The 27,575-nt window shown below is 36.4% G+C and overlaps 1 protein-coding gene across 2 annotated transcripts in view; it reads right to left on the bottom strand.

Annotated features, from left to right (window-relative positions):
* Positions 1-27,575, bottom strand: part of ME1 (malic enzyme 1) — a 154,241-nt gene that overhangs the window by 98,598 nt on the left and 28,068 nt on the right. For both annotated transcript variants that reach the window (XM_066547375.1, XM_066547376.1), the window contains exons 2-3: positions 16,789-16,922; positions 9,338-9,487 (exon numbers count right to left, since the gene is read on the bottom strand). In XM_066547375.1, the coding sequence (XP_066403472.1) occupies positions 9,338-9,487; positions 16,789-16,922 (284 nt within the window). The remainder of the gene's footprint in view (positions 1-9,337; positions 9,488-16,788; positions 16,923-27,575) is intronic.

Raw genomic sequence — 27,575 nt, 5'->3', positions numbered from 1 at the left:
ATGATAAAAACAATAGTTAATTTCAGTATACTAGACTACTAAAATGAAGATGTGAGAGCCCCTAAACTCCCTTCTTCTTTAAGACTAAACAAAAATTCATGTTAAAAGTAGTCACTTTGGAAATTAAGAAGCAAAAACGTGAACTGGCTTTTGACCATCTTTGTGCCAAAGGCATGGGTTCTAATTCAGTACAAACTGAAGCTTGTTCTTCTTTTTTTGTGTTTCTCAGTAAATGTTTCCCTTATTTCTGCCAGTTGATTTAAGCCTTCTATATCACTGTCTGCCTTCAGCTGGAAGTCCTTGCTTTTCTACAAATTGCTTTGTTTGGTTTATGCACATTTATCTATTTGATCCATGCTCCCAGCAGGCTCTTACCCACCCTTTTCTAAAAGACAGTGAATTTCATGCATGTGGCTTAATCACCTAACAGTCATTAGCCAAAAAGCAGAACTGACATTCAGTGCCACCACTTAACTCAAAGAGCAGTGGTCAGGATGTCAGATGCCTCACAAACCTTTCTCCACGCAGCTGCAAATTACATGATGTTACTGCTATTCTACAATAGATTCAGTAATGTTATTCTGACCTAGTATTTTTAAGTATATTATAATTAACACTGCTGACATTTTTAATTCAGCTGTGCCCATAAGAAAACAATTTTATGCAGCTGTAAATCTTTGTTAAAAAGGGATTAAAGCGCCTTGCAAGAAATAAAAGGGTCCACTTCTATTCCAAAACTTTTTTTTTCTTGTCTTTTTCAGAAGCCTCCTATGCATATGGCTCTCCCAAATGGAGTATGTAAAAAGTTCCTGGACCAAAACATCTCGCTATAAATACAGAGAAACACAAGATGTATTACAACACACAATCATCCCATTTGTTATGCTCTTAAAGGCTGAAAATATTTATACTTTGTCTTCACTTTTGATTTTTCATTTTAAGACTTGACTATCTATTTAGAAAGCTTGTAGATAGAGACAGAAAACTGTGATGTTAGAATAGCCAAGCTACTGCAAAGTTGCAGTGATTTTACGAGGGTTTTCCTTCCTCTTTCGGACTTTACCAAATACAGTTACAGGAATTACTGTAGGGTTTTTTTAAAAGCTACTAAATATCTTGTATTGGAAATGCAACAATGAGACAGTGTTGGACTGCTGAGTAATGACAGCATTTTGAACAGAGAAGCTGCTGAATGGGGAAGCAGGGGATTTGGGTGGTGCCAAAGGACGTGCAATAAATGTACAGAAAATGGGAGCTGGAGAAACTCCAGTGTAAGCACACCCCTAAAGGAAAACATCCTCTGGGCGTGGGCTGGAATATATACAGAATGAGCTAATAAAGCAGTGTAATGCCTCTAAATCACTGGCATCTCATCTGAATACTACTGCTACCTTGTTTTGCAGTATCAGATGATAACATCAGGAATTACTGAGGACATGCAAAACTCTTTGCATAGAAGGACAGAGTAGGATTCCTCTATCTCAGAGAAGATCTCAATATTAAAACAAAACCCTGCACTAGATGTTTATCAGTCAAATATAACAGTTCTCTGCCACAAGCTCATGTTACCAATGCAAAAATCCCTGCTGCTGGTGATATCTAATTGTAAACACATGCAGCAACACCATTTATTTTTCATCCCACTGGTATCTGGAAGGAAGCTCTTTCCCTCCCATAGCATAGCCCTAGGAAGGGAGAAAGATACCCACACATTTTTCTTAGTACTTCCCAAGCAATGAATTGCAATGTGTTTGTTTTCTGTCACAGTTGTCTGTTTATTCATGTGACACAAGCTGCTATTGTCTGGGTTGTCCTAAATGAGTACTAGAATGGTCAGAATCCCAGTCCATGGAGATGGATACAACATGCAAACTACTGTAAAGAGCAAGCTACAACTTCAGGGCTGTCCCAGAGCCACTCAAGGCAGAAGGGAGGCAACTATACCTATCATTCTGTACAAAAGGAAGGATGGAGTAACATCATATGCAGACACTGCACGGAATTTGATAGGCTGTCCTTGAAAACGTATTGAACTAAGGAAACCTAAAGTTCTATTATTGAAAGGAAATGACTCTTAAGATATGTTTTCAAAGTCAAATGATGTTGACAATTAGGAAACTAAAAATCTGTCTGTTTTACAGAGGCTGTTTCATGAGAGGAAAATTTTAGTAGATAAATATGACTTGTATAGAGTTAGACAGAGCTAATAAATAGACCTCTCCTGTACTGTATGACCTGATACTTTAGTGTTGCCAGTGGAATCTTTGGCCAAGTAAAGGTGTGAAATTGAAATAAAACCTCTGCTCTTAAAGTACATTTCATTAAGGAATATACTGCTTTGGGAAATTGGGGAGCTTGTAACCAGAAGGCAGGCATAGAGTCAAAATCTCCCTAAAACTCCAGGAAAATAGGAAGACATTGAAGAGTAACATGGCTATACATTGATACAAGTCATAGTTGCTGATATGACACTGTAACATGCCAAAATAATACCTTATTTTAAAATGCAGATACATAGTTTATTTGTTGCAAAGGATATAGCCTACCTTTTATGTGGTATTGGCACTTGAAAGAAAAGATTAGTCAGAGTAAAGACATTTCACTTGGGATCATGTACTTTTTGTCCAGTCTTTTGCACGTAGATCCACAAGATGACTGTTTTAGTAAAGGAAACAAGAAGGTTCTAATAAATACTGCATTACTTACTGTCACACAAACTGTCTTTCCCATTTAGTGAAAAGCATCTGTATGAAACTTCTTTGTTTCAGAGGACTGTCTTAGTAGGATATAATGAAATGAGAAAGATAATCACATGCCAAAATCCACAGAAATAAGTTCCCATTAGCTCAAAGTGCAGATGCCTTTGAAAAGATAAATTTGAGTCCCCCAAATTTGTGGAGAAGGGAGAACACTCAGTTCTAACCTCACACAACAAATAGTAGAAATTATTTAAAAAATAACAGCACAAGCCAAATGAGGACAGGGATCCCCTGGAAACATCCAGGACTCTGTGAAGGAAGTGAACAAGGGAACAGAAAGGCATGGCCAGTATTTTAATTTTGACCCTCTTGCTCAGAAACCACCAAGGATGTCTGTAGAAGAGCACTGAGTCTTGCTAGCCGTCTTCCGTAGAAGACTGTGTTAAGAATGACCAAACACTGACTGCTGCCAAACATTTTGAGAGTTATGTTTTGAGAAGGGATAGTCTCATTTCCTCCTGCTCACAGCCAAGATGTATTCCATCCAGAAGAAACAGAGCAATGCACCTACAAACTTAGGTCTGAAAGCCAGAAATTCCATGCTTATGATGTGCTTTAGGATAAAGCTTTTATGACTGTGATCAAAAGTCCCTGAAATATTACCTGCAGAAGAAATCATGTATGAAGTTTATGAGAACAGGAAGAGGCTAATAATAGATAAAGCTCCAACTCAGACAAGACTACATGGAAGAACAACTCCAAGTGCTACTTCTGTAAACACCACCCCCTCCAAGTACTGTAGGTTATACCTACATGCAAGCACCAAGTACCTACAAAAACCATGGAGGATGTTATATTTCATACTGCTAGGTCATCACTACCTACTCTCAGTTTGGCACAGGCTAATCATTCATGATTTTATCCTGAGGTGAAAGTTTAATAAAAAAATAAAAATTCACACTGTACTTAAATGGCGAAACATATTGCCAAAATATTATGAAAAACCACGAATTTAACAGTTCTAGAGAGACCAGATGACTACATGCATATAAACGGAAGAATATCATTATGTTTTCAAAAATCAAAACAGAACTTTTTTTCCTCCAATAACTTCTTACATGAGAAACTGGCTTAATATTTACAAAGCACTCTATGACCAAAATGAGGCCCACTGACATCTGTGCAAGATCATCACACCTTTCTCTGCAGCACCATTACTGTCTGCTGACAGACCAAGTTAAATACATGTTGGGAACAATCCAGTCTACAAGACTGTCCAGGAGAAATGAGGAGTTCAACACTCTGATAATTCTCCTTTTCCAGCTTTTCAGAGCAGAGCAAATATTTTGCTGGGAAGATTCTATTAGTCTTACCTTCAAGCCACAGAAGCAACAGAATGCTAAGCAAAGTTTTAGCTTGATGAAAGTAAAAGCAGATCAGAATCATGCCAGAAAGTAAAATTACTGGATGCAATGAACTCAATGGCAAGGCTATACGCAGGGAAAAAAAAAAAAAAGAGAAAAAAGTTGCCTGGAATATGTCAACAGTTGTCATCTTCACAAAAGATGAAAGTGAAAAATGACCAAAATGTATTCCAAAATTCCTTGGTGAGAGATTGCAACTGGCATCATGATGAGGCTTTAGAAGCCACTAATTTTCTTCTAAAATTAGAAGAAATGCTACAGGTATACTAATTCTCTGTTGAAATGCTACAAAGTAATTTGCCACTCAAACCAGATCCTTCTGTAGAACAGAATTTGAACAGTTTATTTTCAAGAAACATTTTGCTGTTCTTTATGCCTTAATTGCAAAATATTTTGATTTCATATGCTGTCCTAACAGTCAAGACCTTACAAGAGATCAGTTAAAAAGCCTGCACATTTCCTTTTTTCCACTTATGGATTAAAATTCTATATAGCTTTCAGAAAATACTAGGAAAAATAACTGTGAAACTAGTGCTTTGTTACATCTTTTAATATAATTTTATGTTACAAAATAATCACCTCTAACTAAATGAAGATACTAATAAAATCCCTAAATAGACATACGTATACAAATATATGCTTATCTAGGGGAGGAAAAAATATCTAGATGTGCTGAAAGAAAACCTAAGGGAGCTGTTAGACTGGTGAAGAAGCAACCAGAAATGTCTGAAATAAATCCAGACATCCTAATAGTCTCAATCAAGACAACACCACAGATCTGAAGGAGAGAGAGTCTCAGAAAACTTCCAGGAACTGAACTTTCTTGGCTCATGTGACCATGGAGTATTTGACAAGTTTCTGGCCTCCAGTAAGCAAAATCTGGTTTTTGAAGAGACTTGGATGCCACAGACATCCACTGAAATTAAGAAAAATAATTCCAATAAAAGCCTCATTAAAAACCACAAAAAGATTATTAAATGTATCAAGGGATCAACCTTGTGCTGGCAAGCAGACTGCAACTTCTGATGCCAAGGTCTAACATTTTCCATGTTCTGTCACAGGAAATCAATATTTCCCCATTCCTTATTTCTTTTCTTTATTAAAAAGTGATGCTATCTTTCAGCTGGCAATCTCAGCATGTAAATATTTGTCAACAAAAAAGAACTCACATTTGCAACATTTGCATTCAATATCGTGCATCTGAATCATTGTAAATGTAAATACATTCTTTTTGAGAAACATAAGGAAAAGAAAGGGTTAAGTCTCAAATTTATATGTGCTGAGGCTGAGTGACTACACACTTCAGTGAGGAGGATATCTGGTAAACAATTTCAAAGCTGACATAATTTGCCTTTTAAGAGACTGCACCAGACCCAATAGAGCTGCTTTAAAAATGGTTCCTAGTCAGCCTGATATTCTGTGCCTGCATTGGGAAATTATTTCAGAGAACTCTGCCATGCCTGTGTAACTGCATCAGCTACCCAGGCTTGCTCTGATCATATTCTGATTGAAATGGCTTTTCCTTCTAGGAATGGCAATATATAAACAGTCACCTAAGATTTTAACAACGTCCAAAGTCTTCAGCATAGCAGTACTTGGCAATTATACCTCCCTTCTCTGAATGCTGAGTTTACACAAGAATCTAAAACTCCTGGGTGTTCTCTATACAATGTAAAAAGTTGATTTTGGATTCTTAGAGGAAATTTCCATTGAGCTTTCCCATATTTATTCTTGTTGGATGAAAGAACTGTTCTATTTCAGAAATCTATTTACAAAAATAGATTCTTTCTTGGTAAGTAATCAAAAGCTGTCATATCTATGTACATGCCTTGTGCAACTGAAGAATTTTTTCTTTAGGAATTTAAATGATGGAGAGAAGCTCTGAACCAAGAAGTGATCTAATAGAGATTCTGAGATAATGTTTTTAATGATAACATGAGCATTACAATAGAAGAAGAACATCATTATATTCCCAGTATAAGTAATCTTCTATCTGTACAGGTCCAAATTCCTTCTCTGACCACCTCTCTGAAGGATCCTTTCTTCCCTCATCCCCCTCAACAGTTAGGAAGAAGACCATACAGACTGGTCTTCTAAATTATGTTTACATAACAATGTGGTGTAGGTAGGTGCATGTCATAGATCTGCTATCAGATCTGTACTGTTAACTTCTATAATAATACTCTTCATTAAACTGGTGGATTTAAAGCTGAATATTCAGAGTAAGTAATGCAATCTTGAGTTGAGTCCCAGGAGTTGACTATTATAAAAAATGTCAATTATACAGATGAGCTTCAAACCAGTGAGTCAAGTTACTTTGCAGCTGCTTCACTTGAGAAATGATGCTTAATCAGATGGTCAGCTGGTCAGCCACGAATGTTTATTCTAAAATTGCAAACTATTGCTTCAGGATGAAAACCTTTTCCTGAGCCAGAGTCCTTCTGTGACTGTAAGCGCATCATGTGAGCACATAAAGTCTTCTAAAAACACATAAGGGAGTCACAGAAGATGATCTCATTTAATGATTCCATGAGAAACCTACTTTTTCAACTCTAAATTAATTTTGCTGTTCCTTGCCTCAAGAGATAACTTGCAAGCCAGGCACTTCAAACTCATTTCACAAGGTAAAGAAGTATAATTGAATATTGGAAAACATCCTTACAGACATAAACTAAATATGGTGCTGCTTTACAAACTGCAGTGAGATAAATACGATCTGCAGCAAATGAGTAATTTTTAACTCATTTGCCTCCAAGTCTGTTTCTAACGGGATCTGTATTAAACTATGAAATAGCAAACAGTGGGAAGAGGCAATATTAAAACATATTCTGAAATAAAAACCATTGTGAAAGAAAAAGTCACTTCTCTGTAAAGACAGCACTTACATATGAGTCAGCATAAAGCAGATACAGACAGTTCTTACAGAAAATACTTTTTTTTAAAGTATGATCAGATTATACCTTGTTCCTTGATCACAACTTCTTGAAAAAAAAAATCAAAATTGTAAGATGATATAGCCTGAACTAAATCTTACATCTTTTACTCCTTTTCTCCTGCAGAATATTAAATTTGATGTTTATATTTTCTTCTCCATCCATCTCATGAAGGATGCTGTTTATGAGGTATGCTGGTATATAAGGCTTAATGCTAACTAGAATGGTCTAGAATGCAATTTTTAACTAAATTATATTGATTACTTTGCATAGTTGGTTTGAGTAATTTAGAAAATCTTTTTCTCAGGGAAAAAAACTTATCTCGAACAGTGCAGTGGAAGACTGCATTGTGGGTATTTTCTTAAGCAGGAAAGAGTCTGTTAAAGATCATAGAACCACAGAATGGTTTGGATTGTAAGGGACCTTAAAGATCATTTCATTCCAACCCTGCTGCAAAGGAGACATTGAGTTGCTGGAACACATCCAGAGAAGGGCGAAAAGGTGATGAAGGCTCTGGAGCACAAGTCATGGGAGGAGTGGCTGAGGGAATCAGGGTTGTTAAGCCCTGAGGAGGCTCAGGGTAACCTTATCACCTTGCCTTATCAACTGCCTGAAAGGAGGTTGTAGCCAGGCAGGGGTTGGACTCTTCTGGCAGGCAATGAATGACAGGATAAGAGGAAAGTCTCAAGTTCTGCCAGGGAGTTTCAGGGTGGATATCAAGAAGAATTCCTCACTGAAAAGGTGGTTAAGCATTGGAACAGGCTGTCCAGGGAGGGGGTGGAGTCACTATCCCTGAAGTGTTCAAGAAATGTGCTATGGTTTAGTTGACATGGTGGTTTTCAGTCAAAAATTGGACTCAATGACCTTGGAGGTCTTTTGAAAACTTAACAATTCCATGACTCTAATTAAACTGGGTGTTTTTCTCCACAGATGCTTCACACATCTGGGAGAAAGGGAAAAGTATGTGCATGGGCAGAGGTGCTCCTTGTGAAATATTTTACATGCAAAGAATATCAAAATGAGGAGTAATGAGACCAGTGTAAGCAAAGACTTAATTTCCAGACACATTTAGCACTTCCTGGAAGGCCAATAAAATCACCATGGTGGTAAATACAGGGGCAGAAAAAGGAGATGAGTTCTCTTACTAAGGGAGGCACCTAAAAGCCATGGATCATTACATAGGTTTAAATAAGGATTCTTGAGCTATTTTTGAACTTTTTAATATGCACAGAAGTGGGAATTCTTGTTTTCTGCAGTTGACCAGATGGTCCTGACTCATTATATTAGTCACAAGGCCAAAATGATTCTCACATTAAGGACAAAACCTTGAAGCCATAAATCTCTCTGAAATATTTCCTGCTGAGGAATTTGTAAGCAGTCATTTGTTCCCTTACATCTTGCAAGCTTCTTACTTTTGATCAATGCCTTCACTGTAAAAAACCTATTTCTGTTAACAGCTACAGCTCATTTATCTCTTTCTTTGCCAGAAAATTCTGCAGAAGGCTCCAAAGTGTTGTTCCAGTTTGCACATGAAGACAGTGACACACACAACATTCTCAAACAGCAACTCACACTCGGTGAATTGATGTTCAAGAGGCAGAGTGAAACAGAAGTGTCCATCCTTCTTTCATACCACTTCCTCATCATTTTATAAATACAGATATTGTACACAGAATAAAAACACTCCAGAGTAACCAACCTATGAAGCAAGAAATCATTAAGCACTGAAACAGGCACTTTGATGATTTGTGATAATTTTTAAGATATCAGTAGATACACATAGACATCCTTAGTTTGTACACATATTGTTTAAACATATATGTGTGTGTGTGTATATATGTATAAAATACCAATTACATAAATATTTATACAGGAAAAAGTCTTTGTTTTTAAGTTTCTAAGACAAAACTAAAACTAAAGTTCCATTCTTCTCCTGTCTTCTTCTAATATGCAGCTAGGATTCTAAACCAATATAATAGTAACACTATCCAGTATATATATAGTATATATACAGTACATATACTATACAGTTTAATAGTTATAATCAGTCAATAAGATTAAAAATCTACTTATGTTTTAATGCAAATCAACCAACCCTTTGCCTTCTTAATGCAGATAAGAAATGCACAAATTATTGCCTAATGTGGACCAAAAGTGTAGCTTGGATGATCTCAATTACTGCAGTTTTGGTTTACATGCAGTTGGTAAAAAGCCCCTACAGAAATCTGCCAAGAGGAAAATAAGATTCAATTACTTTTATTTGAAGTATAAACTCACATACCTTGGCCTCCGGAATGCTAAACCATATTGTTGGCAAGCCAGTCCCACAGTGGGAGTATAAACAATAGGCATGAACTTTTCAATGTCAGAAGCCAGCACTTTATAGAAAAGCTTTTCATTTCGATCCTGAAGACTCATTAGCAGCATGTATCTGTGGAGAATTACACAAAATTAGACAGACATCAAGGGAACATATAAAGTAGATTTAGAAATAGATTTGGTGTTTGGATAGTTAAAATTACGTTTGTTCTATAACAGCCTATGTCTTATTGAAAATTTTCAAATTCCTCCTAGTCTTAACAGCACAAATGGTTCAGACACAAAGTATAACAAACTGGTTGACACAGAGAACCTGAAGCCATCACAAAATTGTCAAACTCTACATACTCAGGAAGATAATCCCTCTCAGGTATAAAACACTCTGCTGCAATTGAGGATTTAGTCTGTCAGAACCTTAGCTGTGTATATCAGTTGTTCCACTTGAAATGAGACCAGCATTAAATATAACTTAAACAAGCTTACACACTTACCCAAAGAAAACAGAACTAAAAACATTAAGCTTTGCATGCTCTTTCCTAGATAGAAATTTATCTTAAATCCAGACTAATACTTCAAATAAATACTGAGAAACAAAGCTTTTGAAAACAAAGCAGACACACATGGCCTCTCATGCCTTAAGTCTATGTTTGACTTGAAACCTGCAATGTTATATCTACTAACTAAAACCAATTTTGAGGAAGGTCTATATTTATTTAAAAAGAAAACCAATGAGAAAAAAAAGAACCATATAAACAAGACTGAAAGAAAGCTTGAACTACTTTTTACTACCATCACACTTACATTGAATAATTACATCACTGTTTCAAGATACCAATCAGGAAGCCAAACTCCAGGGCTGAATGTGACAAATTATATCAGTCTATGAGAGACTTCAAGTTATACCAGTTCACATAGGTATGACTGCCACTTTGTGAACACTTAAAATTTAGAAATTTAGTGATCTTACACCTTACCTGTCTATTCACTAGTTTTAGCAATGTTAAGTATTCCTGTAAAAAATAAGTAGGCTAATATAAAATCTTTAACTTATGTATACAATTTATGTAGATTTTTAAATTTGCAATGGATTACCAATTACTTGCACTCAAAAAGTTTAATATGCCCACCATTTTATCACACAAGTGTTGAGGATACATATAAAACACATTCCTTCCAAAAGCCTACAGATTTTTGTACTTAACTATTATTAATACAGACTTTCCTTCTGCATAGTTAGGCATCACATGCCCCAATAAAATCCAACTCATTCTTTAGGAAGACACAAATGTAGTCAGGTAACCAAAGAACAGCTTAGTAAATCTGAACGCATTCCATTCAAGTTTAGCTTGCCTATCCCTGTCTATCAGGGAAGCACTCCTATTGGGATCTGTTCTGTAAACCTTCAACCAGCACTAGAGGCAAGGCAAGGGAAGCCAGTTTGGCAGTTGGTGACTGTAATGAGGTGACAGAAGTGAGACAAAAGAATATCCCTGCCCTTGTGTCATGAAGGGTATTTTAGACCCTAAACAGATAAAGATCTAGAAACCAAAAAGTTGCAGTTTCTCTAAATACCATCACCATGAGGCAGCTGGAACCACCTTCCATCATACACATTAGTTTTGAATGTTCTCCAAGGTTAAATTATATTCTGCTCTTGTAATTCTCAGCTACAAAATATACATACATATACACTAATTTTCTTTCATATTATTACGTTTCCCTAGAGCCTTTCATTTTCCCAGTATTTCATTATGATATAGCACATATTGCAATGTCCTTGAATTCTCAGAGCATTTTCTTTATTAAAACCTTTCTCCTGAGGATGGACTATCCAAACATTTATCCTGAAATACAAGTTCTTGCACATGTAGTTGTAAATACACATGAAGACTTTCCTTTTGTTACTAGAGAACATTTAAAGTGATGTTAGAGAATATCATGTATATTTTTGGCCCCCACTCTATACTGGACATTTCAACACCATGTGAGCCACAGCACCATTCCTAAGCAGTTGCTGGGGTTTTTTTTTAATCAATTTCTTTTAAAATGAGGTGTGGCTTAATAGTATAAAATACCTTTTCATCATCATTTCTTATTACTCAGATCAAGCCTAGATTTTAAACGGGGTAAAGAAATTTTACAAAAGAAACTAAAAGCTTGGCAAAAGGCTCCCTTGGGGCTTCAAATGAAAAACCTGCAGTTTTAACCATTTTTTAAAACTCTCCACTTTGTTTTTACTGTAGTATAGCGTTAAACTGGGGATTTATTTTCTTATTTATATTTATCATGCCACTTTTATATTCATGATATACTAAAGAACTTGCAAAAGGAGTAACTGCATACTACTTATATTTTCAAATATTACATACTTGATCACATGCACATAAGTATAAGAAATACTATTATAAAGTGAAAAACACTTCTAGGGAAGTGCAATTTTTATCAGGTTTTTTAAATGGCAGGTATTTGTCTTCCCTCTCAGCATCGCAATTTCCTTAGTTAAGGGCATCAAATTTCTCAACAATTCTTTCTAATGGAAAAACCAAAAATGCTTCATACTCAATGTAGGTTGTTTATAATGCATTAGACAACAAGTATGCATCTTCTGGCAACATCCAAGTATCTACACAACTAAAACCATGAAGTGCCTTTCACCATTGTGTTTAAAAAATATATTTAAAATTCAGTATTTAATGGAATCTTTTACTGAAACTCATATTTAATCGAAAACATAATGAAAACAAGTAATAAAATGGTGAAAACAATCATTTGTGCTATAAAAAGGGAGAAAAGTATTGTCTGTCCTCAGACAAGGAGTCTTGAATAAAGATTTCGGAGAAAAGTTTCAGAGGACAAAAACCAAGGTCTGGCAAGTCAGACAGAGGAAACTGCCAAGCATTCAAATTTCAGCATGTCACCCTTCTCCCCTGGCCTGTATTTCACCTAAGAATATTTCATACTAGTCTGCTACTATGAAGGGAATGAAATACAGTAGCAACCAAAGGATGTAACCCACATATCATCCAAAATCCAAAAGAAAACTGATATAAATATCAGAAAGTTACTGATGATTCTTAGGATAACTGGCCCAACTATCACTGGCATGCACTTTACAAGGCCAAATGGAGAGGTGAAAATAGAACAAATCTTGAAAAATATGAGAGTAAACAACGAAGGTGGGAGGAAAGGCTATTATTTTTAACCTGTGTAAGACACTTAGCTCTATTACTCTGCTTCATCAGTATTTATATAAAAATTCATTAAAAACAGAGAACTTTAAGAAAAAACAAACAAAATAAGACCATCTTCTCTGGAAAAGCCATTTGATGGCCCCTCTCTAATGTTAACACATCCAGTATAACGTTTTACAGCGTGACTCTTTGAAGAAAGAAAAGCTCAGGCAGAAGATGCCACCGTGCCAGGAGCAACAATTTTAGTATCAATACAGAGCAAGAAGAAAGACAATTAAGAACATACAGGGAAGAAAAAAAAATTACTTGCAGAATCCATCACAGCTTTTCCAAATTAAGCTGGAGGAGTAGAATTTTTTCCCCTTACTGCTGTCCTTTTTGCCAGGCATACCAGGCAATTGACTTGCTGCTATTCCACATTCATTTTGTATATGAACTCTTGGTATTTCAGAGTACAACAATTTCATGCTACAAGTTCACAAAGGCATTTCAACAGTGCCAAAACATGTCATGCCATGGCACTAGCTAGCAACTTAGCTTTATGAATTTACACACACCCTCTTTCCAAGCAAAACCAGGCCCATCTTACCAATGTAAAATGCTGCCATACACAGCATTAATGTTTCATCAGATGATTCCCTTCTGTCTAAGGTATTTAACAGCTTCCACTCCTGCAAAATCTAAATGCCTGTACTTAATCTTTGGTTCTTGGACATAAAACACACAAGTACACACCAACTGCCAAGCTCCAGAAGGAAGACAACAGCCTCCCTTCACCTCTTCTCAATAACTGTTTCTATGGGAGCAAAGACTATGCCAGATGCATACTGCAAGAAACATGGGAGTTTTCCTGAAATCAGGACATTTACACTCAGTAGAAGACAATAATTGCTCTTATGCAGGATTGTCCTTGAGCACCTGCCTTTACAGGGAGCCCCTGAGATTTCAAGTTCCAGTTAAAACAGCCAAAGCTTCTGACATTCTTCATCAGTGAAGAGACTCAAGGAACAATTGTGTCAGGATCACACTCACTCTTCTTTAAAATTCTTTGATAGGATTATAAATATAGGAGACCAGAGTTCACATATTGCCTTGAGGACGGAGGTCACCACGTGTAATGCACATGTTCTGCAAGCAGGCTCCTTATTGACATACTCCAATGAAATTGTCAGACATTTGACTTAAAAACACTCCTGCAAGTCACATTTTGCACATGCAGATTTTTGCACTCTCAATTCACAGACAAATTTGACCTACAAAGGAGCCCAAGATGTCAATGTTTACAATCTTAAAAGGAAATATCTTCTTCATGCAAATGTTATCAAGTCTTTTCATCAGTGGTCTCAAAGGTAGACCTCTCCATGTAACACAGTTTTATTTTGCTAAAAAATTAGAGAAAACATCACAGCTATATAAAGCCCCAGTAATACATGAGGACAATATTTTTTTATCAAAACATAGCATGACATGAATAGTCAGTTGAGAGCTGCTGGATGTTCAGACAGAGGATAAATATGATTTCTTAAAGAAAAACATTTTGCTTGGGGGGTACTTGTGGATTTATATAATTTAATATTCTTAAGGGACAACCTAACTTAATTTGCACAATTTGCATCAATCCAAGATTATCCCTGAGAACTTATTTCTTAACTACTATGGACCTGAGTGATGAAAGCATACACTAGCTGAGGTTGGAAAAGAGATTGCTTCATCTGAACCCCCCCTCAAAGCAGAGACAACTAGAGCAGTCTGCCCAGGACCATGTTCAGTCGGGTTTGGAATAACTCCCATGGATGGAGATCTCACCACAGCTTCTCCAGCATTACAAACAGGGCCACAACGTTTAATCACACTGTAAGGGGAAGGAGAAGATTCAAATATTTGAACCATTACAAAATTACAGCTGAGAAAATAGCACAGACACACATCACAGAAAAAAACTGAAAAATAAACACAGCTTTTCACTTTTTTTGGATGTTAATTACTAAAACCTTATTTGAACTATTCTGACTAGTAGACACATTAGTGAGAAAAAAAACCTAACTTGTAATAGTTTCAAATTATTTCTGTGAATATTTCTCAGTTGAACTGCATCACTAAAACTGAATTAATAAAACTGCAAAGCTGCACAGTACAATATAACCTTTATACTAAAGCAGGCATTATAATAAAACTGGCTTTATAGTACAAAATGGCAAGCTACAGTCTAATGTTCAAGACACATGGATGGAATAACTTAATGTTAGTGCTTCTGTTTTACAGATGTCTGGTCACAGGAGCAGGAAACAAAATTCTTCCTGACCCAACTATGTATTTGGAAAAGAGAAAATGCCAAAGAAATTCATAAGTGGGAAATAATGACACTAAGTTTTTGTTTAATTAAGTATTTACAGATCTTAAGGTTAACAGGGGCAGTTTTGGAAGAATATTCTCTGAAGCAAATGTTTGTGGTCACATTTATTTATAACCACATTATATTTCTTTATACTTTTGTACTATTTTTGTCTATCATACATGGATTAGTTACACTTCAGAAAAATATTTCCTTCCTCATCCCCAAGACAGACAGGTTTATCTTTCCTCACTTTTTGACACAATAAAGATAGCTGCAAAGTATTGCCACAATATTGGAAATAGTTATTTTTGTTTTATTATTCCCAGTGGAATCAAAACTTCAGCATACAGTGTTTTGCTGCAGTTCAAAAGGCACATAATTCAAAGTTTCAATACTCTGTCATTTAAAACTGATAGATTAATTCTTTCTTCCTTCCGGAAGAAATTTTTCATTTTGGCAAAAAGTCACTTGAATATCCAGAATTTTTTGCTAACAAAACCAAAGAATTAAGATACTAAAATACTGCTATGTTGAATAGCTAGATCTGTGACATTCCATCTGTGATGTTTTGAGAAGCAGGAGTGTTTTTCTGCTATGACCGGAAGTAGGAGCAAAATTGTTTCCTAGTTAAAAAACACATATAACAATGGGGTAAGACCTTTTTTCCTATTGTTTTCAAGCTATAGGTGAAGAGAAATTCTAGCAATTCAAGCTGAAACAAGCAGTTGGAACTGCTTTAAATGTCCTGAAACAACAAGCTGTATTATGAAGGGACTACCTCAACAGAGAGTTAAAGAGGAGATGGGGACAGAAGTTCAGAGAACATTTTCTCCTATGGTAACATCAATGGTTGAATCAGGGGGCTTCATGAAATTTTACACTTTTCTATATGCAGGAACTCATAAATATCCAGCCTGGGAAGCTACTACTCTGTCATAATAAATAATAATGGCCTTCCTGAGAGCACTGGAGAATAGTTAACCTACAAAAGACACCACAACTGCAAGCTCTTCACTTGCAAGGAAGGCTGTCCTCATCCTACCCTGACTCCATAAAAAACAAAAGTTTGGCAACTTGAAATTATAAAAAAGCCTTGTCACCAACAGATGGGTACCTAGAGGCCACATATTACATACTGACAGGAAGACATCCCATGACAGAGAAGAGCAAGGCAGAGGAGGAAGAAATGAAGAAAGAGTCCTTTGTTCTAGAGCCTATAAAATACATTTTTTTAGGAAAAAAAATTAGTATTCATAAATATTTAAAGCCCTGTTGTCATCTTATTGTGAAAGTCCCATACCTTCTTGGTGATTTTTCATGGGCAGCTCCTCACAGCACTAACTCCTCCTTCAACACGGCCAACAAATTCCAATTCTCACCTCAGCCACTTAACCCACACTTTTGTAGCACTCTTCTTATTGGACACAGCTGTGGTCTATTACAGGCAGGCCTGTTCCTAATATTTGGTGATTAGCACAGCTGCAACTCCTCAGGTGTGAGACTGCCTTCTGCACTATTCTCTTACATTCTATCCCTCCACAAAGCCCTTTCCAGATTTCTTCCTTAAAAATACCTAAGCACAGCAATACTATGTTAAATATTAGTTATATAACATTTTACAAATGTACTATTTTTTAATGCATATGTATCTATATGCATGTAAAGTCATTATTGACTTTTAGTTTCACATGAGTTCATTTGCTTCCAGTGACCTTTATCACCTGGTGATAATGACCAGTATCATTTCGTTATCAAAGAAAATTCATGTGAACAGCTCTGGAAGATTAGAATTTTAAAGTAGGAGTTGATTTTTTTTGAATGTGAAAGAGAATTTTTTATGAAAGTTACTCATAAATTGTTGAGTAGGATGAAGTTTCATAGCCATACCTGTCTAGGTCACATGTCAGCCTTTCAAAATTCTTAAGAATTGTATAAACCTGAGCGTCTTGACCAAGAAAGCAAGGTGGCAATAATCCATGAATATTCAATTGTTGCCTCTCCTCCAAGGTAAAAGCCATGCCCTAAAAAAAAAAACAAAAAGAAAAATAAAACCCATGTATAGATGTACACAAGAGATAATTAATTTAAGAAAACTTCTGCAGCAAATCATAGCCCAGGTAAAGTCAGCATCATAAAATCTATTTAAAATTAAACAGAATTTAGAATGGTGCAAGTATTTTGGGAAAAAGGTTTTATTGAGCCATAAGAGGACCTGTACAGATACAACAACTCCATCTCAGCACAGAACAAGTTAACATCTCCTGACACCACAAGAGTAGCACCTGCAAAACTGCTAAGTTACAACTGAAGAAAGCAGCCATATATTCACTCCACTCATTTTCTGCTTTTAATGAGGTCTGCCTGTCCAAAACATCTTCAGAAATTACCCAAGCTACTGTAAGAAAGGTGGTGCCTTTTCAACAGAAACATGACCGTGGGTTTAGCACACCAGCATCAAGCATTCTGGCTGCTGAAGCTTTACTCTGCTGTGGTAACTACAGCCAGTTAGTTGGTTACCTAGACAGGTTCTTTTTTGTTTCTAATTTTGTTGGTTTTTTTCCTCAGAAACAGTCACCTCATAGGGTTTATTCTTATGGAACAAAAATATATTACAAAAGCTTCCTGTATCTTACTAGGCTACATTTCATACACCATTTTTAATCTAAATTTTGAAGTGGTTATGTGACTGTGACTTGGAAAAAGTAGGAACAAAGTCCTAAAGCAACCCAGCACACTATCTGCTCTATAATTACATTAATCAAGTTGTTACCTTAAGTGAAATGAAGACTCAAGAAAAAGAAATATCTTATAATGAACACTTTACAAAACATCAAACATTTCCAAAATGTGTTTCTCCTTTCCTAGACAGGAAATGAAGGGAAACCAAGTTTAATAAAGATCAGTAACTGTTTTGCTGTAGTTCTCCATGTATGCAAGATTTTGTTTCCAAATGTGTACACAAAAGCTGCATTTTTTCCCCTAATGAACTTTCTGTGACCAGATAGGTCATGAATGTCTTCAGCTGCTATCCAATCTTGAAAAATCATGGAAGAAGGAAGAGTCAACACTCGTCACAAGTTTATTCAGTGTTGATCCCTTTTATCTCCACTAGACTTTTTTGGGCTTAAAAAAGCCACGTGTGCTCATGCACACTTCAGAATCTGTTCCAAGTGACTGGACTTCAGGGAGCTGCATAGTTTTAATGGATCTTCTAGTGCTAGTAGTAAAGTGACAATCCAGTTATTCTCTGCAATTCTCCTTTCCCCTGTTTCCATTAGTCAAATGGAATGAAAAAAATTTTTGAATGTCTGTGTTTGGCTTTACGTTAGGAATAAAATATGGACTTTAATTACTATAATAGGGTTTCCCCCCTTACTGGAAAATATATCTTATTTTAAAACAAACACATGTGTTACATCTTGCCAAATGCCTTTCTTAAAGAGTACTTCATCTTGGAATAGTCTATCTTCCATGTATTACTACAGCTTTATAGTAAGTGTTAATTTCTTTGGTTACTAGGAAAACACAGCACCCACCTACACCCCTAGGATTTATATGGTTAGAAAATCCTTTACTTGAATATTGCTCTTTGGCACAGATATTATTAATTCTTCAAATTTCCAAGATGAAATGTTAATTCTTTTCTTTCCCCCTCAGATCCCTTATTTACTCAGAAGAAAAGAATTATCATTAAAATATATCACCTGATAATTTAATAAGAGAAGGCCATTTTATGAAATAAGTGTATCCTATTCCATCTGCTTATAATAGGGAATACTTTAACTATTTATGATTTATGGTTTAAGTCTAGATTTCTTGCACTAGCCTCGGATTTTCTTTTCTACATAAAAATTCTTATTTTTTCCTGTTTGAAGTGTTGTTTCTCAGCCATCCAGCAGAGAGGGCTCTAGGTCCAGCTTGGTTTACACACTCCTTTCTCTCCCAGAGATGCATATTTTGTGCACACCTGGATGGGACAGACTTCTGTCATCTAGCATCCAAACTATTATAAACTATGTAGATATTTTTATTCTGTAGCTTGTATTACAAACAAATTTTTAAAGAACAACAGTATCACACTCTAAAAGCAGCATAAGGGCAAGCAACCACAACCATAAATATTAGCCTCTGCCAAATTAGTTTTGATTTATTCACTGCTTTATGCTTCATATACATCACAAAGATGAAAAGTATAGTTATTATCAACCTTCCCAGTTAAGAGGATGCAATTCTTCAAGAGCTGTATTTCATATGTTTCATTAAATGCCCTGGTGTGCTTTTGGCAAAACTAAGTTATTCTTCAGCCCCCTTATTACCTTCCTTTCTCAACGGTCAAAACTTTGGTTAATTTACTTTATTGCTCTTTACATATAAATACTCTTTCAGATTCTGTTTTACACAGAAAGATGAGTTTTCAAGAAATTTAACTCACTGCAAATACATTTAATTTTGAATTTGTCTCTCCATTTGTAATAATGTGACGTTTTGCAATTGTAGCAGTGATTTCTATTACTGCACATCATTCAGGACTCTTTCATTAATGTCTGTGGGTTTATCAACTCCACTCTTAACTGTCTGTCCTCTGCTCATAACCTGTAATCTCCCAAAGCCCCTCATCTACAATGTTGGTGTAGTGCAGTTACACATACATCAATACTCTTCTTCATCTGCAGTACTGAAAAAGCACAAAACAGAATAAACAGCACAGCATTATCTTGTATCAGACAGCTTTTTGCACTGGCTTTCAACTGAATTTTCAAGCAGTGCTTGAAAAGACAGACAGCATATTCAAAATACTTCAAGAGCCATCTCAGCCTCTATTCACAGTGAACAGAGACAAGTTTCCTCTCTTAATATAAACTAGATTGCCCTGACACAGTTTTTCTTCAGATAGAATACTCAAAGCTCACATAATTGCTAGGTTTATATAAACCTCTCTAGAAAAAGAGAGTGTACTAAAGCAATATGTGCATCCTGTCCATGCACTAATGAGATTCAGCTTTACTAAAAGGGCAGCCAGTATTCATTGCAGGGATCCTTCTCCAATTTCTCCCAAGACCTAGACATCTTTTGTTCTAGTAAATCAAAACTTTCATTTTTAAAAACTCCAACTCATTTGGAAGAACAGCTCATCTCCTCCTGTTGGCCTCACTGCAGGTGTGCCACAGAAGTATTAGCCTAAGAGCATGTAGAAGGAGGCTGGGTTAGAAGAAGAAACTATGCCCACATCCAAGGTTCTCTGTCTCAGTGACTCTTTCATCAGTCTCTGGAAGGGAAAAATCAAGGCTCATAAGACTTCAGGGCTTCAGGAGACAACCACCAACTTGAGCAATACTCCAGCTCAAGTACTCACACGTATATTTGACCTCCCGTACCTGTGAAGGGGGAATGAAGAAATGAGGAGGAAGGTGAAAAGGTATAGCAAGGATGTGTATCTGGAAGTACCATAATCTCTGAATTGCTGGTCTAACATACTGCTAGAGGAAAATTACAGTCTCCAGAGTATTTTGGGGATGGACAAGCAGGTTCGTCACTGTCTCAGAGTCCATCCAAAAGGAAAATAATCTCTGTTAAAAAACTCATTCTGTATATCTAAAGCATAAAAGCACAGTGAACAAATTCCAACAATATTGTGTAAAAAAGCCCACAAGTCTGAGGGACCCAGCTATGCTCAACATCTGCTGCCACAGCTGGAAAGAGGAGAGGTGGCACCTTGCCACTCCTTGCAGGCTCCCACCACAGCAGCTGGTATCCCTGAGCAGAGGCCAGGGAGTGCTCTGCCAGACAAAGCTCTGAGAAAACTCCACAGCTGCCTGCAATACTTGTCTGCTCCAGATCTGAATCATTTTTTTGAACAAATGGACTACAGAACCCTGCAACTCCATTCTTAAAAATTCCATTCTTCAAAACAAATGAACAAAAAAAGGGCATGAAAACAAGATGAATGCTTTTGGCTGAAAGACCGAAAACATTCTTCAATTACTAGGGAAGAGTTTTTTCCCCCCAGTTCATCCCAAATAAAGAATAAGTGGCATCACTTCTAGTTGCCAGTCACACATCATCCCACGCTGCTCACACCACTTCATGTACAAGTCTCCAGGAGAAATCCAACTGCAGAACTAGATGCAGCCCTTAGGAAACTATGATCTTTGGTATGCATGACTGCTTGCAGGCAATTCTTTTGCTGGTCAAGCTTTAGCCTTCAGCAATTTTGGCTTTTTATACTACACTAGTACTGTTAGGGAGGAATCCAAGTCAAAATTAGTTTCTTTTAAGGAAAACTTCTTTGGCTGAGGAAGCAAAAAAATGTATGCATAATCCTGCTAGGTATGAGCTACATAAAAACAGTTTCAGACACCTAATGTCATAAACACTTAGGATCAAATCCACACAAACAAACCAACTAAAAACACAACTCTTCAAAATTTCATACATTCAAAGAAATTTTTATAAAACCTCTATAAAAATATAGAACATATGGGTTTTCAAGCATTTAAAGCTACATTTAAGAGTTTAATGATCTGCAAATCCCTTTGAGATATTTTATATAATTTGTCTTTTTAAAAAAGTCACCTTATGAAAAGGCAAAAATAAATTTTTACAAGCATTTCCTCTCCATTTTTCACTTTTATTCTCCAAACATGACTTCAGAAAAATCAGATAAATACTTCTAATACTCCATGTCCAATACTCATGTCAAGGCAGAATACACCAGGAAATACTGAGAATAACTAATCTGAGCACAACACTCCATAATGAACTCATTCTGCTGAAAATAAATGTGGTTCATGGCAAGAAATTGGTGTTGGAGCAGTATATATAGCTAAAGATGTTTCTTCTGTTTTCTCTACCCATACTTGGCATGACTGCCAAAAAATATTACAAGCAGAGGCAGCTAATGCAGCTATTTGGGCAAACATCTCTTCTGCAAGCAGCGCTTTAGAGCACACCAGTCACAGGACGCACCCCAGCAGGTAAGAAAAGAGACTGATTTTTTTTTAATGGTGCAAATTCACACACAGTTTTCTCTTAAGGTGGTTTCTTTTGGACCTGAAGAAAAAAGTATTTCTGCAAAATGTCAATTTGCATTAACTCAGAGGTTCATGTTTCTTCTTAAGAATACTTGCTGTAAAGTCTACATACAAAAGAATGGCTTGAATAGCTGAATCTAGTTTCAATTTTTAAAAAAAACCAAAATCTTGGATTACTAAAATTTTGGAGAAAAAAAGAAATCCTTTCAAGTGCTGTTTATGAAGGCTAGGGAGAAAGATGACAAATACAAATTGATAAGAAGAAAAAATATGATCAACAGCAGAAAGTTATGACAGTTCAAAGATGAATAGCATGAAGTTAAGAAATGAAAACTGACTATGAAAATACAAATTTTCTGCTGCAATCATCTGGCAGACAACACCTTTGCTTTCAGAACCAAAGGACAACGATAATCATTTTTAATGTACACTTTATTTAAAGTATTATTAGTCTGCAAGTAGAAAAGTCACAGTGTGACAGATCTGCTATCAAAAAAGTTATTTTTCCCCAAAACTATGCTCAAGTTCTCTTATCAGGCATTTCATGAGGCATATTGGTTAGTTCTGGATTATGCATCTCAGATTAAGGTTTAAAAATCACTATACTGACTAGTGATTAATAGTCCATTAGATTCTCTGGCAGAGAAAAGGTGGTTTTCTACAGTACCTAACACACAGATCTTGTACAGGTCTCGACCTACAGCTGAAATCCCTGAGCTAGCAATGAATCCTTCTAATTAAGTGCCTTCACTGGAGTTTGAAAAACCAGACACAGACAGGCATCTACCCTGGTTAAGATGAGGAACGAGAAAAGCTAGAGAAGGAAGACTGGTGAAGTGTAAACAGCAGAATCCAACTGAGATACAGCACTTGTGCTCCTTTTGATAAGCCCCCATGCACAGGCATCCACCATGATGTGTCAGACTGTGAGGCATGCTGAAGGTAAATAAAAAAAAAATACAATAGCTGATGGGCACAGCTCTGAAAAGAAGAAGAAAGAAACGAAAAGAAGAAACTGCCCTAGTTTCAGCTATAAAATGCCAAAAGGCACAGGTTTTATGCATTTTTCTTTAAATACAGCTTTTTAACAAGTACTTTAAGTTGAAAAACTATATTGTGACATTTGGCATTTACATTTCAAAACTTTTTTCTAGGGTTGTGGTAGATCTGCTACAGTGTGTTGAACACACAATTTTTTTCCCTAGAAACATCAAGTGACCTGAAGCCTACTCATAGCTCAATTCTAAATCCATAGGATTTTCAAAAGCAAATGTAAAAAGTCAAGTCAACAGGTGAAACTGAAACAAAAGTCAAAACCAGCTTCCAACAAGTAAAGCCCAGATAAATACAGTAGCTAATACACACACCCATGGACTCATGACTCAAAACAAATGCAGATGGCCAGAAGGAGATCAGACTTCTCTTGGCAAATTCATCATGGGAATGTGTGGGCAGCTTGGCAGCCATGCTGTGAGCTGATACAGTGATTGCACCAAGCATGATTCAGACCAGCACAGTATAAATGACACATCACACCATTCTTATTTTTACAATCCTTTAAGCTAAGGTAAATCATTATCTGAACATAAGCAAGCAAACCAGTTTTAAGAAGCTATTTCTATATATGTGTTTTATTATACACTTACAGAGTAAAATCTTTTTGCATTGCATAATCTCCCCTCACCCTAATTTTGAGAAGACTGTATTACACAAACAGCAGGCAGTAACAAATAAACAGTAAAAGAAGCCACCAAGATAATAATGTACAAAAATATATCACATGCTGTGCTTTAATGCAGGATGATGGCTTGGGTCTTGTTAAAATTCTAAATTTAGTTATTCATATGCAATATAGGAACCTATCCATCCATGATAATTATAGGATAAAGTTAAAGTTTACTCTAGAATAGGTACCTTGCAGTCACTAATCCAAATTGCTCCAATTACTATATTGACTACAGACCAAATTCAGATTTGCACACATAAGCACTTCCTGAGAACTGGGAAGTTCAAAGGTATTGGAACAATCAACATTGCTCATTATGGCAATAGTATCAACTATAAATCCACTGCATAGCAGGCTATCACAGCACCAGGCAACAGCCAGGCACAACACACTCTGCATTTCAGGGACCCCTAATTGCCTATATGTGGCTGCTACATCAAGCCTCTACCATCCTTTTGACTCCTCAATCCACATGTCCTGTTGAAAAACCGCATTACTCTGAATTATTCATACTGTTTGGGATACTTAATCCCAAAGCAACTAAAAAAATTGCTAGAGCTGCATTTGAGCACTTTCAAATCAGAGCTGGCTGTCTCAAAATTTGTCTGTCTCCCTATTGCTGCTCCCACCAGGGAGCTAAAACGAACATAGGCATGAGCAAGCAAACCGGGAGCTGGACCAATGGATGCAGCTATCTTTCATTAACAACAACACCCTGATTCTGTTTTTAAGAGCAGCTAAATTAATAACAGGCTTAATAATTAATATCAGCTTGGTCTGTGTGTCTCCTGACTCAATTCCCTAGCAGAGATATCCCACCAGTGAAGAGAGACCTGTCTTGGCTCTCTTGGTTGCCCCTAGCAGAGACCGAACAGCCGCCTAAAACACAGTTTAAACTACAGAGCCAGAGAAGCTGAGCAAATATTCTTATGTTGGGATTTGGGTTTGTTGTGGTTTGGTTTTGAGGTTTTTTTTGTCCCTGGATATTTCTGAGCCATTTTTATTCTTTTATAACTCCTTTGGGACGTACTGACCCTCAAAGAATACTACTTGGGAAAGCTCTGCCTATGGGAACCAGCCACAGGAGCAGTTTACCACATCACTTACAAACTTGCTGAGTGTGTTCTTATGACAGATTTTAATTTTCAATACAGTTTACCTATGCTGTAGATTAAAACCACTGGTTGTAGGCCACTTCAGAGCTCTAGCCCCCTGGATGAAGCATGGTAACAAAAATAATTTTGTTAATTACCACCTTTGTCAATACTGCTTGTCTTCTAAAGATGCATCAATGCGCAGATTTATTTTTAGACATTAAATTTATAAGAATAGCATAATAAATTTTAATTTGAACAATAGTTGTTTTTTTAAATAAAGATGTAAAAAATAAAAAGCAGTTTTACTAGACCATACCTGAAATTCTACTTAAAATAATAATTTACTTGTATAGTAAATTATGAATATTAAAATAAAATTACTATGAGTCAGTTCCCTATATCTGTAATGCGTAACTCCAATCAAAGGATGCTTGCAATGCTATCAGTGGAATAACTGACATGGAAACCCTATTTACAAAGGGAATTTAGATTAAAATAATGACAGCTGACATAAAATATATTGTTAACCAGAATTATGCCAAACAAAATGCCAAATAATACCTCTCTAACTGTACAGTTTTACAAATAAAGCACAGTCGCCAGGCACGCAGTCTCCAATATACAATATTTACATTTGCAAAATCAGGTGTTATTTGAGAGTCAGGCATGATTTCCATGTAAGTGGGAGAGGAATTTCAGTAACTGCCAAAAATTCCATCTGTCTGAAATAAGTACTTAACCAAATAAGGGTTAGTAAGCCCTGAAATCCTGAGGGGATTTGATAAACCTGATATGCTTAACAGATTTATTGTTGCCTTTCAGAGACTAAACAGATTACCAACTACTGTACTCTAGGCTTCTGATAGGACTAAGCAACTAATTTCATTTCACTGGCATGATAAACAATTAACAAAAATAAATATTTTAAATACCGTAAGACAGAGTTGTGTAGAGCAGAGAACAATCTCAATGCTGTGGTCTTGGCTTCTACTACTACTACAATGGTGCACACTGTCCCTGCTGACCCAAGTGGTGACAGGGGCACTGGCCAGCCTGGTGAACTACAGAGGTGTGAGCCAAGAGCTGAAGGCACTGTCGTGTTGAGCAACACCAGGCACACAGATTATCAGGTCACTCATGGGTAGTGTACTGTTTCACTGTGCCTAAAGTGATGAGACTACTCAAAATTAGTCCTCTGGGCACCCTCCACAGACTGAAGTCAGTCTGAGTGGGACCCTAGGTGAAGCCCCTTTCTCTTTTTTAGGATTATAATGAACTATTTCAGTCAAAATAAATGACATTAATACTTTCCACTGTCATAGGTAATCCTATGATATATAATTATAGTATTTCTATTACCACAGCCTGGTAATGTGATCTGTAAGCCTTTCTGTCATCTACATTTATTGCATATATTGCACACCTATCAAGCATTTCCCATTCTACAGATGGAAACTTACTTTAATTATCTCAGTCTTAGGGTGGTAGTACATGTAAACATGAAAAAAGCCTACCCAAACTATTTATTTGGGAGCTTGTTACATCCAATCTTGGCATTTTTTCTCAGAACTGGGCAGTACTCTGAAACCAAATATAAAGCCACATGAAAAATTTACACTCTGAATGTACCTGATCTATAGGCACAGCCTTAATTGCTATCAAACAGAAGGCATTCAATTTTTGCTATAACCACAGGCATCCTATTTACAATACTCTCTTGCAAATACTTTCCTTCTTGCTGAAAAGTCACTGAAGATTCATGTTATCATGAACAAAATGAAAAAAAAAATTGCCAACTTAAGACTTTGAGTGAGCTCACTATTATTTTTCCATTTTGAATTCTTAAACATGCCATCTAGCCATCAATAGCCATGGTCGTTAGTAGAACCACAGGCTGAGACTATTACAGCATCTGAAATAGCAGCTATGGGATAGAAGAGTACACATTGTCATATATCACACACATTCCTGAAAATTGTAATCTTACCTGAACTTTGCTACAATTTTGTTTGGTTCCATCCCTTTAGATTAAGACAGGAGGAAAATAAAATGAAGGGCCAGATAGACTGGGAAGGCAAACTCTTTCAAACTCAACAGGGAAAAAAAGACACAACTACTCTAAAACTTTAGTGTGAGCTCTGATTTTGTAACCTAAAATTGTTACTTAACCAGTTCTACAGAGACAGCAAAGTCATGCAAAGCCTTCCAGAGTATGCAAAAAGTTAGCTGATTGAAGGAAGATTTCTACTAACGGCAGAACAATTCCATTTAAAACTGCTGCACCAGCCGCATTCATACAGCTCTGCTTTTGCCAAAATACAACCTGCATATCAATAGTATCTGCTTGCATAGAAAAGATTAGACTGAAAAAAAATCACAGAAAAAGCTGTGATAAAATAGAGTATATCACTTTTCTTTTTATTTGACTGCTCTCCAAAAGAGCCTGACTCATCAAAGCAAACAGTAGACTAAAGGAAAGCGAGCACTATGGAAATAAAATCTGAGTGGTAGTTAAGGAAAACACCCAATATAAAACCAACTGAATTTGCTATCAGGCACACAAGAGCTCTACCTGAAAGAAAATCCGCAAAGGTGGAAAAATGACAAGAATCCCCTCCCAGGAGACCCAATGCATTTCAAGTGCTACCGTTTTCAAAGCAAACCAAGGATTCATTGCCCTTTTATCTAATTGTGCCACACACAGAAATTAGAGTCTAAAACAACATGAAAAGTAAAACAAGACAGAAAAAAATCCACCAAAAACCCACCAAAACAAACCAAGAACCAATCCCTTATGTTAAAAACCAATTTTCCATGTTG

The sequence above is a fragment of the Molothrus aeneus genome, chromosome 3 (assembly GCF_037042795.1).
Source record: "Molothrus aeneus isolate 106 chromosome 3, BPBGC_Maene_1.0, whole genome shotgun sequence".
Lineage (NCBI taxonomy): Eukaryota > Metazoa > Chordata > Aves > Passeriformes > Icteridae > Molothrus > Molothrus aeneus.
This window is presented reverse-complemented; position numbering and strand designations above follow the sequence as displayed.